The 14,312-nt window shown below is 35.1% G+C and overlaps 1 protein-coding gene and 1 long non-coding RNA gene across 18 annotated transcripts in view; both read left to right on the forward strand.

Moving 5' to 3' along the window:
- LOC119074320 (ensconsin) overlaps positions 1-4,348 on the forward strand; it is a 29,655-nt gene extending 25,307 nt beyond the window's left edge. For all 17 annotated transcript variants that reach the window (XM_037180392.1, XM_037180380.1, XM_037180379.1 and 14 more), the window contains one exon: positions 1,863-4,348. In XM_037180392.1, coding sequence (XP_037036287.1) covers positions 1,863-1,879 — 17 coding nt within the window. In that variant the 3' untranslated portion in view covers positions 1,880-4,348. The remainder of the gene's footprint in view (positions 1-1,862) is intronic.
- LOC119074357 overlaps positions 1-14,312 on the forward strand; it is a 226,636-nt gene that overhangs the window by 171,728 nt on the left and 40,596 nt on the right. The window lies entirely within an intron of this gene.

Below are 14,312 nucleotides of genomic sequence, written 5' to 3' on the forward strand. Positions count from 1 at the left end.
ATCATGATACGGAGAACCGATGTTCATCGACTTTTTTTTTTCTTGATTAACACTTTCAGCACCTGTCATTTGCTGCATCATAAATTACTTACAATTTTCAGGAGAATAGGTTTTCATTATATTTTGTTGCAAAAATATTAGAAAGTTGTTAAACTTTGTGGTTTTCCAAGCTATTTTGGACAAAAATAGCTTTTAACCATTGATCATTGGTCATAAACTCATGAAAAATCGTTTGCATCCAATTTTCAATGATTTCATACAAGTTTGTCTAACAAACTCATCGAATATTTCGAACGTCAATTTATGCAGAGCAGCGATTTTTTTAGAGTGTAATGGAATTTTCGACATGCAACAAACTTTTTTGTTTGCGATGGAAAGTTATCACATTCTGCTTATAAAATGTTCAGGATAGTCCAAAGATGTTTTTAAGCCACTTTCCGCAAATGTTTGGTCATACGGACTTTCGATAGGACGGTTTAAAGCAGGGCCTATTTTCGATAATTTAAATTCTTGAAATTATCAAAAAATTCTCAAAATTATCGAAAAATTATCAAATTTATCCAAAAGTAAAGAGAATTTCGCTAATTTTTCGATAATTTAGATAATTTTTCGATAATTTTGAGAATTGAAATTATCGAAAATAGGCACTGGTTTAAAGTCAATTTTTTTTTTCGCGGAGGTCGATTTTTTCATGAAATTTTGACTTTGCAAATTGTTTTGGTTACTTTGGGGCAGGCATGAGCGCCGCCGAAAATAAGCCGCCGATGAAGCCGCCGCCGGCCATTTTTGAGCAAGCCGCGCCGCAGCCGAGCCGAGCCGAACATGGCTCAAGCCGGCTTGAAACGGCTGGAAAATGAAATAAAGATTTCGAAAGGTGAATGGGTGAAATAATTTTGAAAACCGAGATTCCTGTTGATCCTAAGCAGCTCAAGTACTTTTTGAATTTTTTTTTTCAAAATTATGAAAATTTTGAAAATTTTCTTGAATTTTCATGAATTTTCCAGAATGGTATATTACGTCCTCGCTTCTAAGTTTGTTGTTTTGGCAAGTATGACCTTTGCGGAACGAGCCGAAGGCGCCAATCAGTTAATTCACAAACTTTATCGATCTTTGCGAATTTTCTCGATTTTTTTTCTTTTCAATTTTTACTTGATTTTCGTGAGCTTTCGATTTCTTCTCGAAAACCATTTTCTTAATGAGTTAAATGAGTGTACCGGAGCATGATTTTCCATTTAGTTCTAGTTTTGAGGCAATAATTTTTTTTCGGCTAGCCGCCGCCAAGGTTTCTCCGTCGGCGCTCATGCCTGCTTTGGGGTATGCAGAATGAGGTAAAAATAAATTTTCACGAAAAATTTTCGAAACTCAGGTTTTGGTGGAACAACGAAAAAATGCTTGCACCTAACCTCAATTTTTTCACATTTTATCGATTTTCTCGGAAAATTGAAATGGGATTTTTTGGGACTTTTGGTGGTAGATTCAGACCACTAAGGTACACCGATTTCAATGTACACATTGCTGAAATAGAATTTTGCAAGGTTGATCGCTGGTTTTCTCTAACTATCTGTGTTGCTTTCCCACTTAACTTTCTGGCATAAAAGCGTTGTCTCGACTCAACGGAAAGTGATGTAAAACTGCATCACTGCATCTTTTCGCTCGAAAAAGGGCTCAAAAATGAAAGGTATTGACTAGACGAAACAAAATATTTAATTTTTAGTGAAAATCGGGTTTGTACATGCAACAATAGCTGTAATGGCAAGAAAGCTAGAAAAAATGCATATTTTCGTATTTTTCTGCTTTCCCGCACATCCCCTGCTAACCTCAACACATCTAATGCAACTCCATTCTTTCTTGTTTCCTTACAGATCTTTCGCTGTTGTGAGAATTTTTACATGTAAAGTGTGTGCAGTAAGATCAAAAATGTTTCTTTTTTTGTAAACAATTTAAACAGATAAAAGAAAACCGATTGGTATCCGAATCCCAGGTTACTTGAAATTTTGTTATGTTTATGGTATAATCATGTTTGTGGATTAGTTAGAATTTAGTAAGCTACAAGAAAGTAATTTCAAAAAAAAAAATGAATTTTCTGTAAATTTAAGAAGAAGAAAACAAAACTCATCCGAAGGGAATATCATTTTGTCATAACAATTTCGATGAAGAAGAAGAAGAAGAAAATCACAAAATTTAGTCATTCATCCCATTTCGAAATGTGAATGAGAAGAACGAAAGTTGACGATATATTTCCGATCACGAATCTGGATCGAATGCAGTGTGTTGAATTTTCTTTTTCTTCGTTTCCTTTATTTTTTTAATCGAATTTTTTCGTTCTCTTTTTGCTAATTTTTTCTTTTTGTAATTTGATTTATATAAATGTTCATCATCAACACACCGGATTCGTCTCCTATCATTTATATATGTTTTTGTAATTAAAACGCATAACTTAATATTTAGGTCCATCATTTTATTGTAATAAAATTCAAAAGAATGAATTCCGCACATGAGAAAAAAAACAATTCAAATTTTTGTCGTAAAACTTTACCGAGTTGAGAGAGAGAGAAAAAAAAACGAAGAGAAAATGTTAGACTGAGAGCTGATGTACACGTCACAATACCTACGACGAAAACTGTTCGATCAGTTTCGTTTTTGATTCGCGACTAGGAGCCTGATGTAACATACATACGTCGGAAGAGTACATTAACATGCATCATTGACGCATGTTTTGCATGAACTACGTTTATATCCTACGCGTGGAACGTTGTGGGCTCAGTGAATGGAAGAACTTGTTGATCGACTTTTGTTACGTAATTTCATACATAAATGTGTCTGTATGAGTGGCTCTGACATGCACATTGGCTCCCGGCCCATGTTGTCGAAGTGTTGTAACTTATTTTCTAATTTAAACAAAAATTCTAATTTCTCGTTAAGTTTAGTGTTAAAGAAATTTAAGATTTAGAAAAATCAAAAAATTCAATGAAATTGAATCGTAAAATCGCACCCACAACATAAAACGAATAACAAATGAAGTGTGCACAGGGAATACTTAGTATTTCTGCCAGATAAGAAAAAAATCGGATTTTAATAAAATTGTGATTGAGAAAATTCATTTCGATATTTCTTTGACGGACAATGACGTTAGGACATGTGATGGTAGCTAAAAACGCCTGCAGATATGCTAAACGGATGTTAGGAGAAAAAACATTTCCGAATCTTGATTTTCCTCTGATAACTTCGTTTCAAATAAATTTCAACTCCAGAGTTGCTACCTGTGACGGTCCTCATAAATAATTGCAATGTTGCAGAATTGGTAGATGATTCGCTAGTGTTTGACTGGATGGCTCAGTGGTCACGTATACTAGCCTTCCACCAAAATGATCGGAGTTCGATTCCAGTGTCAGAAAATTCTACGTGGACCTTTTCTAGCGATTTTATCGCTTTTTAGTGACTGCAGCGATGTACAGACTGAATCAATCGTATGACGAAACCCAAATACATTGTGCACATATGTACAGCCTACATTTAGGCAAGATATTAATTAGCGCCTAAATTTCATTCGGAGAGTGTTTACGGACTTTGAGGCTTGATTCGGAAGTCATGTTAAGCCGGCGGTCCAGACTGCTCTTGCTATTGGCCTTAAAAGGTTGTTAGCGAGGTTTCTGAACAAATCAAATCAAATCTTTTGCCTGAACATCTTCAATATTGCGTGGTGTACGGAAACCAATCGCAGACTCCGATTCGCATCGAGAAAATGTTCCGAAAGTGAAGGAAACATTTTTCGAGAACTTATTTCAAACCTTCTGTTGCGCGTCTTTTTCCTAGCTCCATTATGAAGCGATGCTCTAAGAGTTCCACATATCTGTCCGTAAAGTGTTTCCTACCGCTACGTTATTTATGTCTGCCCTTTCTAATCTGGCACTGCCTCGTATCCTTCGTTACTGGTGATTTGAATTCGGAAATAACTGTCAAATGAAATGAATTTTGCATTTTTGTTTGTGCGAGAGTAGAAATCAACAGAAGAAAAATGACGTCACCAAAAGTGTGGTGCTGGATTGCTAAGACGAAGAATGGAAAATTGAGCTTCAATGACTGAGTCTTATAGATCATTCACAAATTTAAACTTTTTTTTTTCCGTTAAACTGAAAATGCATTTCTTTTTCGATAAGACTTCAGATTGTGCGTTTATTGTTGCGTGGTATCTTTTTTTATGTCCTTGCCGAGCTTATAGTAGAGAACCGGCCATCTGTATATAGCCTTTGTATTACCTCAGTTTTGTGTATGTAACGTCAATCACAATTTAAGAAGAAATGAAACGAAAAAAAGTTGCTAACAAAACCAAAACTGTGACGGAAAGAAGGAAGCGTTGAAAAGTTGAAAATTAATAATAAAAAAAATTGTAAAAATTGAGTATAACAAGTTAAATTCTATTATTATTGAATCGATGGAACGAAGGGACTGTTAATCCGAGCAGGTCAACCAATCCACCTTTCACAATTCACCCACACTAGAAAGTTGGGTTGTTGGGTGCTTCGTGCAACGAAGAAGTTGCAACTAGAAGTGATATGACTAGTCTATTGATACATGAATCACTGATCAGTCGCCATTGTCGGAACATTTGATATTTATTCATGTTTTTGATATCAGTTTGTTTTTCGAACACTGTTTGCATCAACAGTCACTCTTATCCATCTGTCAACGGTGACGTTTTAAATGTCAAAACAAAAATATCCGAAGTAGCGACAAGATCGTTAATTTTTAATAGAATTAAAGAAAAATAAACGATTTTGTGACTAATTCGCATATCCATTTTCATTTGACATTTAAAACGTCACTTTGACAGATGGAAAAGACTGACTTTTGATCCGAACAACAGTCTTCAATTATCACAGATTGTTACAATAATTCTTGTCGATCTACATGATTTTTCCTGTATCGACAAAATTGTAGCCATACATGTTCGACCTCAGGCCATCTTGATTTTGTCTTATTCGACAATGCGTAAATTTTGTATTTTATGTCAAAACACAAAAATATCGCCAAAAGAACACTTTCACCGAGTTTACTTGATTTATATTCTTTAGCGGGGCGAAAGTAGCTATTTTCGCCCCAAGGGATGATAAACAATTTTATTTTCCCTTCAACGTAACCCTATGAGTAGTGTTTGAAGCAATATTTTCTAGTGTTGGGGAATTGTGTATGAGGAAGACGGTTAACCAACGGCAGCGAATGGCATCGGGCCTTATAAATGAAAGTGTATAGGAAGAGATGAGAGTTAGGACGCTATAAAAAAATGAAATGAAAAGAATTTTCTTCGCAATATGCAACCTAAAAATAAACTAAATAAAACAAAGAGGAAAAAATCGTTTAAAAAAACTTATTAACAAAACAATAAAAATCTAAAGAAAGTTTCACAATTGAATTAATTGCATAAAAATTATTATTATTATAATCTTAAAAAGAAAATTATTTATCTTTTACTAAAAGAAATTTACCTTATGTATTACAGAAATAAATTGTAGGGAAATTTAAAACAAAATAAAGAAGAAGAAGATGAAAAAAACCATTACTCTCGGCGTATCAAAATGTATATCCAATCCAATTAAATATATATTTATGCGAAAGCTTGTAATAAAAACAAAATGAACATTACCGAAAATGAGTTTTCTTTTCCTAATCCGTCAGCTCTAATAATCCGTTTTGTCGTTAACAACGGAAATTCTTTCCACCGTTCCAATGGTTCATATTTCTGCATTTCCCCACTTGACGCAGTCTAACTTCCAAAAAAAGAACGAAGAAAATTTTTTGAGACGCGGCAACTATGTATAGGCGAGATTTCTACTTTCGTCAAAATGTCCAATATCGCAACCAATACTTTCAGGGTATGTTGGGCAGCTGGAAATATTTGGTCACTTTCAGGGTATGTTGGGCAGGTGGAACAATTTGGTCACTTTCGGTGTATGTTGGGCAGCTGGAAAAATTTGGTCAATTTCAGGGTATGTTGGGCAGCTGCAAATATTTGGCCACTTTCGGATAGCTGATTTTCGTCAAATTTTCGAATTTCGTCAAATTTTAGAATTTCGTCAAATTTTCGATTTTCGTCAAACTTTCGATTTTCGTCAAATTTTCGAATTTAGACATTTTTTAATTAGAACTGTTCTAAAAAGCAGTGTTGACTACACTTCTAAAACGACTGATATCCCAACAAAAATATCTTCGAGAAAAGTGTGACGCAGTCTTTCAGGTACAGTTTCTAAAATGAATGATATCGCTAGAGTTGACGCTTTCAGCTTCGTTACGCAAAAATTAAATTTTACACCCAATTAGTTCAAACAAGCTGGCTTAGTATTTCTCATAATCTACCAAATAATTTTTATCAAAAAAAAATTGACTGGAAACAGTCACATGTGGCAGATAAATTTTCTTGCTGGTCTGTTCCTGATAATCTGCCACTTTGCGACGCAGATTTTTAGACCCGTACGAAGTACTGGGGTCTTATGCGTTTACGCATACATCCGTAACACGTCGAATTGGACTCCCTGAGTAAGGGGAAACCTATTATGGTTGTCTAGAGATGCCAAATCAGTGAAAAAAAATGTCCGTCTGTCCGTCTGTCCGTCTGCACGATAACTTGAGTAAAACGCATTCGATTTTGAAAATTCTTTTTTTTCCCGTTTGGTAATGTCAAAAGACAGGCTAAGTTCGAAGATGAGTGATTTTGGATCAACCCTTCCCGAGCTGTGGCCCAATAAGTGCTTTACGGTTTTTCGAAGATATCTCCGGACATTCAAACGTTACACTTGTAACTGATACGTCAAATAAAAGGTTTTTACAATACCGATCGACAAAAAAAAAGTTTATGGAAATCGGATGACCGACTCGTGAGTTAGACCCCTTGGTGTGAAACAGGCACAGGGCGGCAATCAGTTTTTGCTTGTAGGTCGGCCACATTTCAACATATTTCGTCTGTTTTAGCTTTATTAGATAGGTATTGACCGTACCAATCAGGGAAAAAAAGTTTTTGAAATTATGTTCTCCGGAGCGTGAGCTAGGTCTCTTGGAGTGAGCTCTTATCTGGCTACTCGGCCGTACAGTGAACGTGGAGTATTTTGTCAATATCTCGAGTAAATTTTGACCGAATTTCATGAATTTTTTTTTTGTTTGAAAGGTATTAACGAATGTAAAGCGTCGGTAAAATTTCCGGTCTCCTAACAATATGGCTGCCGGTGGCCATATTGGATTTTAATAAAAGTGATATATATTGGGAAAAATGGTACTTAGAGTGTTTCTGTTAACATGGACATAATTTGTTATGTGTGTGGGTGTGTCAGGCATTCCATATATGGACATCTATATATATCTATATTCACCTATATTTATTTATTTATTTATTTATTTGTTGGTTTTGAGACCGTTCTAACAGCCTTTTACAGCCAATTACAAGTTCAGTCTGGACCACCGGCTTTACGTGACTTCCGAACCACGCCTCGAAGTATGTAATTACTCTCTGAGGAAAGTTAGGTGCGAAATTGATATCTCGCCTTAATGTAGGCTAGACATATGTACACAAATTCATCGTATTTGGGTTACGTCATACGATTCATTCAGTGTGTACATCGTTGCAGCCACCAAACACACCGCAACTACCCAAATTATGAAGCTTGAGTGAACTTAGGACGTTACCAATGCGATATAATCGCTAGAAAAATTCCATGCGGAATTTGTCTGTCACGGGAATCGAACCCGGATCATTTTGGTGGAAGGCTAGTACGTAACCACTGAGCCATCCCGTAATATATTTATGTATTGAGCTATATACTGGCATATAGAGCTATAAAATAGCATATTCATCTGTGAAATATTTATTTATAGGAAAATATAGGTAAATATAGCGGTATATAGCTGTTTAAATAGGAATTTATGAAAGTTGACTTCGTACGGGGCTGTCTATATTGCCTCCGGCAATTTATTTGTATATGCTAACAAGGCAAAGAAAGATAATGTAAGTGATTTTAAAGGGCGAATGGCTTTTCAGTAGAGAATGAAGTAAAAGAAATGAAGAGTTTTTCACGAATAGGTGTTTCGTACGGGTCGGCGTTAGCTATGTTTTTGGTAAATTTTTTGGTTGTTTCCAGTCACCCATAAAAGCGCAAACCGAATAATTCACCATTGAAGCGCTTCATCGTAAAACAGGAATTTTATTTTTCTTCACAGCTTTGTGCGCATATCGATTTCGAGGAGTCTGTTTTACTCATTTATGTTGTTCGGTAGTTTTCTACTTGCAAAGAATCGAATCGAAAATCAAATAAACAAAAGTTGAGAATACGTTATAAAACATAAAGGGGACTCGTACGAGTACCGTATGTAATAGTTAGTTGTTCATAAAAGTGATATATTTTCAAGCGACACTGCAAAACAAACCTTTACATTTGTACACTGAAATTTATCTTTGCTCTATCTCCCATTAACATTTTTTAAAGCAATATTCACAGCCCCGTCCGAAGTCAAATTTCATAAATTCCTATATAAACAGCCATATACCGCTATATTTAGCTATATATAACTATAAATTGATATTTTACAGCAAAATATAGGTCAATATAAGTCGATACACCTACATATAGCTCAATATAGCTGAAAATAGTTATATATAGATGTCCATAAAAGAGATGCCCAAAACACATTAAAGACATAACCAATCACTTCCCTCGTCACAGCATTTTTACCAAGTTAAATAACTAAAATCCTATATGGCGGCTGGCAGCCATTTTGTTAGGCAACTTGAAAAAACAACTATATTGTTCTAGTGGTCATTACCTTTCAAATAAAAAAAAAATCATGAAAATCGAATGAAATTTACTCGAGATATAGCCAAAAAAACTCTACCTTCACTGTACGTCCGAGTAGCCAGGCCGACGCTCAGTACGTGAACCCTAAATTCCGATCCCGTAATCCGATCGTGACCTTGATAGGTATGGTTAGTAACTTTTATTCTATGTGCCTAGCACTGCTTTTGGTGTCATACTGCCGCAGATATATGCAAAAAACCTTGACCAGCCCACCAAAATTTCTAACAATATCTCTGGAATTGTTTTACTCAAGTTAAGAGGCCACAGAAAGTCAGATGAGACCCTCGTACTTCGTACGGGTCTAAAAATAGCAGCGAGGTGACTTCATTCTTTACGTTTTGTACTAGAAGCGACTGAAAAGCGGACTCTATCGGCCGACACCAATAATTTGTATTTTATTGACATGATTGACACGCAAAATTTGTCTTCAAATGTGAAAACAGTTAGTGAAAGTGTTCAAATTTATTGAAAAACTCAATTAAATTTGAAGAAAATGTCGTCATTTGCAAATTTTTCCCCGGTTATAAATAAATTACAAGAGTCTCTAGCGACTATAAATGAGTCGATAATGTTGCCACGCATCGCATTTATCGGTGCGTGTATTAGTGGAAAAACTTCTGTTTTAGAACGTTTAATTGGACGGTATGTACAAATTTTAAACCTATAACGTATTTGTCGGTCATAGTGGTCAGATGGTGTAGGGTGCATTCGGAGATCAATTTTTGTCTTCAAGGCAAGCCTTTTTACCTCCGTTAGGCGAGAAATACACCACTGTACACTATAGTAATAACAAATTTTGATTGTATTTAAGATGTCCCAACCGTATGTACTTTGTGAGTGTACAACTAAAAATATGAAAAGATCGGTTGATCGACTGTTAATGTCTGATAACATTCCAGTTACTGTGCCATTGTTTTATTGTTTTGTAACTGTTGTAGAGTTGAGAAAAAAATAATTGTGCAGTAGTTGTAACAACAGTCTTATTGCTTGTACACAACAGCAGTTGAAAATCTGGTAGTTTAAACAAATTATTCTCTGTACTAGAAATTCAAGTGCAATGTATAGATTAGCTGTGAATCCTGCTATGTTAATTCTTCCAATTGTTTCTCCTACATACAGGCGAAGAATAATGAAAACCGTAATGTTTCCTGATTTAGGAGTTATTGTGGTTTGTAAATGATTCCACACAAAATTTGTTCAACAAATGAAAATCTAGATTTTTATTTTGTGACTTTTTGTTGGCATGCACAACGAAATACTAAAATACAAAATCTAGATTTTTATTTGTTATACAAATTTTTGTGTGGAATCATTTTCAAACCACTACAACTCCCAAATCAGAAAACATTTCCGTTTTCATTGTTCTTCGCCTGTACGAAGTCATTGTAAAATTGTACTATTAAGAAACTATATTTTCAGATTACAACACATGAGGCTGACGCATCATCTGAGGCTGACAATGAAGAAGAATTTGTTTTCGAACCACTAAAAAATCGAATTTCTCCTGTTGCGCAGCGCCGCTTCTCACAGAGTTCATCCAGCTCAACTCCAATTGAGCTACAACAATTCGAAAATTTCAAAGATTCGGAAAAATGGGAATATTTAGACGCTCGCACACCGCAAAGCAATCCAATGCTGTCCGAAACCAGCACCTCGTCGAATGAAAGTGATTCAAAAAGACAGAAAATAGCAAATCAACTTAGGAAAATGTACCTATAAGTTATTTTTAATTTAAATTTAATTTATTTTTAAGGAGTGGGAATTGGGATTGGGAAAGTCACATATGATTCTACGGCCGAGTAGCACCACTTATGACCACTCCAAGGGCTCATGACCTAAAGCACCGATTTTTAAAACTTTCTTTTCTCCGATTGTTGTACCTTTTTCTGTGTGGAATGCCTATCATCGCCTAACTTTCATCCTCTCAAGAATCCTGGCGAAAGGTTTCAACATTAACTAGTTTATTAATAGAATTACAAACAGTGTTAGTGACCAGAGCCTACACCTAGTTAGGTCGGATTCACGACAGTTAGTATTTTTAAAATTTACAATCACATTCATATATTTGGTGTACCCTTAAGAGTGATATCGACAAATCTTCAGGTGATTTTTTTAACTTTGGAAACAAGCGGTCTCCGATTTAAATGGGTGATAGCTCGTTGGATTCGTCTTTCAATTCTAGGAAACACGTGTATTTCACTTTTTCTTTAAAAAAAATTGTTTTCTTTGAAAAGCGCTCAAAAGTGAAGACATGTCAGAGGGTACCGAAAAAAGTACTGGGTTCATTTATATGTGCAACGATAGTGGGTGAGGCCAGATACAACACCCCATACTCAGCTCCGTGGTACATTGAAGCGGCAGAAAAGGCGGACTCTCCGAACATTCACTATATTTCTAGTCATAACTCTAGTGGATCAACTAGCACCAAGCGGTGCGTCTACTCTACCTGTAGGTCTTTTCAAGGCCGACAATCGTACAACATTACAACCATTTAAAATAATTTTTTCTTGAGTTATTGCCGAAAAACTGTATTCGGTACCCTCTGGCATGTCTTCACTTTTGAGCGCTTTTCACAGAAAACAAATTTTTTTAAGAAAAAGTGAAAGACACGTGTTTCCTAGAATTGAAAGACGAATCCAACGAGCTATCACTCATTAAAATCGGAGACCGCTTGTTTCTCAATCACCTGAAGATTTGGCGATATCACTCTTAATTTTAAAACAAATACTGAAAGAAATGTTTGAACATTGGAATTTTTATGACAGAATAATAAATGAGCGCCACAGGCATAGTTTTTCAAATTTTACTGATAAAATAATAAACATCTTCGTATCACCAAATTCATCCAGCAGTGGATAGAAACAGGCTGAAAAAGAAGAAGAAGAAGATACCAAATTGACTTTTTCCCTAGATTTGTTAAAAACTGAAAATAAAGAAACCCGTGTTTCAAATTTCAACGTTTGTTTATTCCCACCTAGATTCCACATAAGTGTTTTTGAGAACAGCGGACAACCAACCTCCAACTGTAACTGAATGTCAATTTCAAGCACACCTGACATTTGTAATCCCAGCTAGGAATTGAAGAAATATGAATTCTTCAGGGATTTTTACGGTTTTACCACTATCATGCGCGTGCGTGTAGCAGCTTCAACCGAATGAACAAGGAAAACCAGTTTTGATTGTATGTGTGGATCAGCTGAAAAACAGCTGAAGCAAATTTATGCTGAAAATTGACTGCCTTTGACTGTAGCGTGTTAGTTTTAGAATAATACATGTACATACGACATATACAACCCTTTCCGCTGTGCGTACATGCTCCAAGAAAAAAAAATTAAAAGTGAGGTAACTCATTTTTAGATTTTCAGGGCAGGAAGTTTTGAGAAGAAAAAATCCGTGCTAAATAGTCACTTCCTAATAAAATTAAGACGAAATCCATTGTCTTAGTTGCTTAGTTGATGGTTTACAACTTCTTCATCCTTGTGATGTGAATCATCATTTGTTTAAAAAAAATCTTTGAATTGAACAACAGAAAAAATTTATTGAAACTCTGTAAAATATGCGGAAAAATATTTAAAAAAAAATCATTAAAAAAATGCGTTGTCTGAACTGACTTTCTTGCCATCTTGCAATTCAGAAATGCTATTTCTACGTAAATGCATTCTATTCCCATTTTTAATCTTACTTCTTCGTACCTACGGCTGAAAATTAGCTAAGTTGGGATTAAGAACGAATTATAGCGTAGACTAGAGTGCAGGAGGTCCCGTGTTCAAATCTCGTCAGGTAAAAAAAAATTGTAATTTCTGTTTAATAAAAATATTTCTCATTTCAGCAACAAAAAAACAATTTCTCAATACAGATTCACATAAACACGCCGCGCCACTTCTCATTTCAGATCTCAAAATAAAAACGGATTCTCATAACACAATCTGAATTTTTTTTTGATTTTTTTCTCCGATTTTTTTCTCCGATTTTTTTAGATTTCTTTTTCTAGATAGAAAGCGGGACCGATCTGAATTGTATTTCTCTTATCTCACTATAAATATGTCGATCTGATTCAAATTAGATTTTGTTTTCAGCGCAGTAAAATATTTAAATGCCTAAAGTAGGGCCCAAATGATTTGAATTGAATCCCTCGGGATTTACTTATTTGGAGTTAAATGAAAGTAATCCCTGAGGGAATTAAATCTAAATTCCAAAAAAGATTCGGTCGCGTACTGTTAATCTTTAAAAGATTTGGATCTAATCCCATGCCCGAGTGGTAGTACATTTCGAGTTATATACTTCACATAGCTGTAATCTACACGCAAAAAAAAAGTCGTACGGATCGACGATGAGACCAATGGTTGAGTTATCAGTACAATGTACGAATAAAACGTATATTGGAAATTTCGCTTTTTTTTAAATTTTTCTAGAAATAATGTTACTATATTTCGTCCTTTGCCCACTTTACAGATGTGAGATCGATTACTTTATATAAAACAAAGTGCTGGGTTTCTCAAACGCGAATGAAAAAAAAAAAAAACATTGTCACTGGCGTGAATTGAACTGGGGACCTCTCGATCTTGAGTCAGTGACTTTCGCACTGAGCTAACTAGTTGTTGAGTTACGAACAGTTTACTTTGAAGAGTTCTTTTGTTTGTCATTTCCTTTTAAACATAGTAGAAAAAGGATGTAGTTTAGACGCAGTAAACTGATCTCATCATAAGAATGCAATTTTGGTGGGTTTCGTTTGTTTCTTTCGTTTTATTTGTTCCACGCGTGTTCCACCACATAGAAGTAGCGTTTGCCTTTACGCTTCTTCAATTCCACACGTTTGTGAGTGAAACGACACTCTTTACGCTTCTTTTGTTGACAACATGTGGAACGCTGTGGAACAATTAAAATTGTAGAATGCTAACCAATTGCAAACTTAAATTGAGTTGAGTTTAGCAACATTCAGGCAAATATTTTCTGATGATTAAACATTGAACTTCAGGCTCCCAAAAGAAGTCGAGTTTTCAAACTTTAAAAAATAATTATTATTGATAATTTATGAAATTTTCGCCACATGTTCCTTTAAAAATATAATGTACAGTTCATCTACAACACATGATCATAGGATTCTCGATAGATTTGTACATTTTATTATGCAATTGTAGCTATAGATCTGTTCCAAGGCCATACGAATTGTCAAATTTCATCCATAGACAACAGAACCTAAACAATTGCTCATGAAAAATGAGCTGTCACTATATATACGGGGCCTTAAAATTTCAACGAAAAGCCAAGGTTATGTCGTCTATGGATGAAATCGTCGTGGTTCGGGTTGTCAAAGTTCGCGTTTACAGTTATTTGGAACAAACCTATTGAGCTAGAAAATCTGAGTACTTTTAAGCCAATATAATGACTGGTGAGACCGAATCCAAATATGTATTCTTGTTCTGAAATTTTCGAGTAAGTTAGAGTTGTTAAGGTCGGATGTTGTTGCAGTAATTA

Source organism: Bradysia coprophila, unplaced genomic scaffold, assembly GCF_014529535.1.
Source record: "Bradysia coprophila strain Holo2 unplaced genomic scaffold, BU_Bcop_v1 contig_151, whole genome shotgun sequence".
Taxonomy (NCBI): domain Eukaryota; kingdom Metazoa; phylum Arthropoda; class Insecta; order Diptera; family Sciaridae; genus Bradysia; species Bradysia coprophila.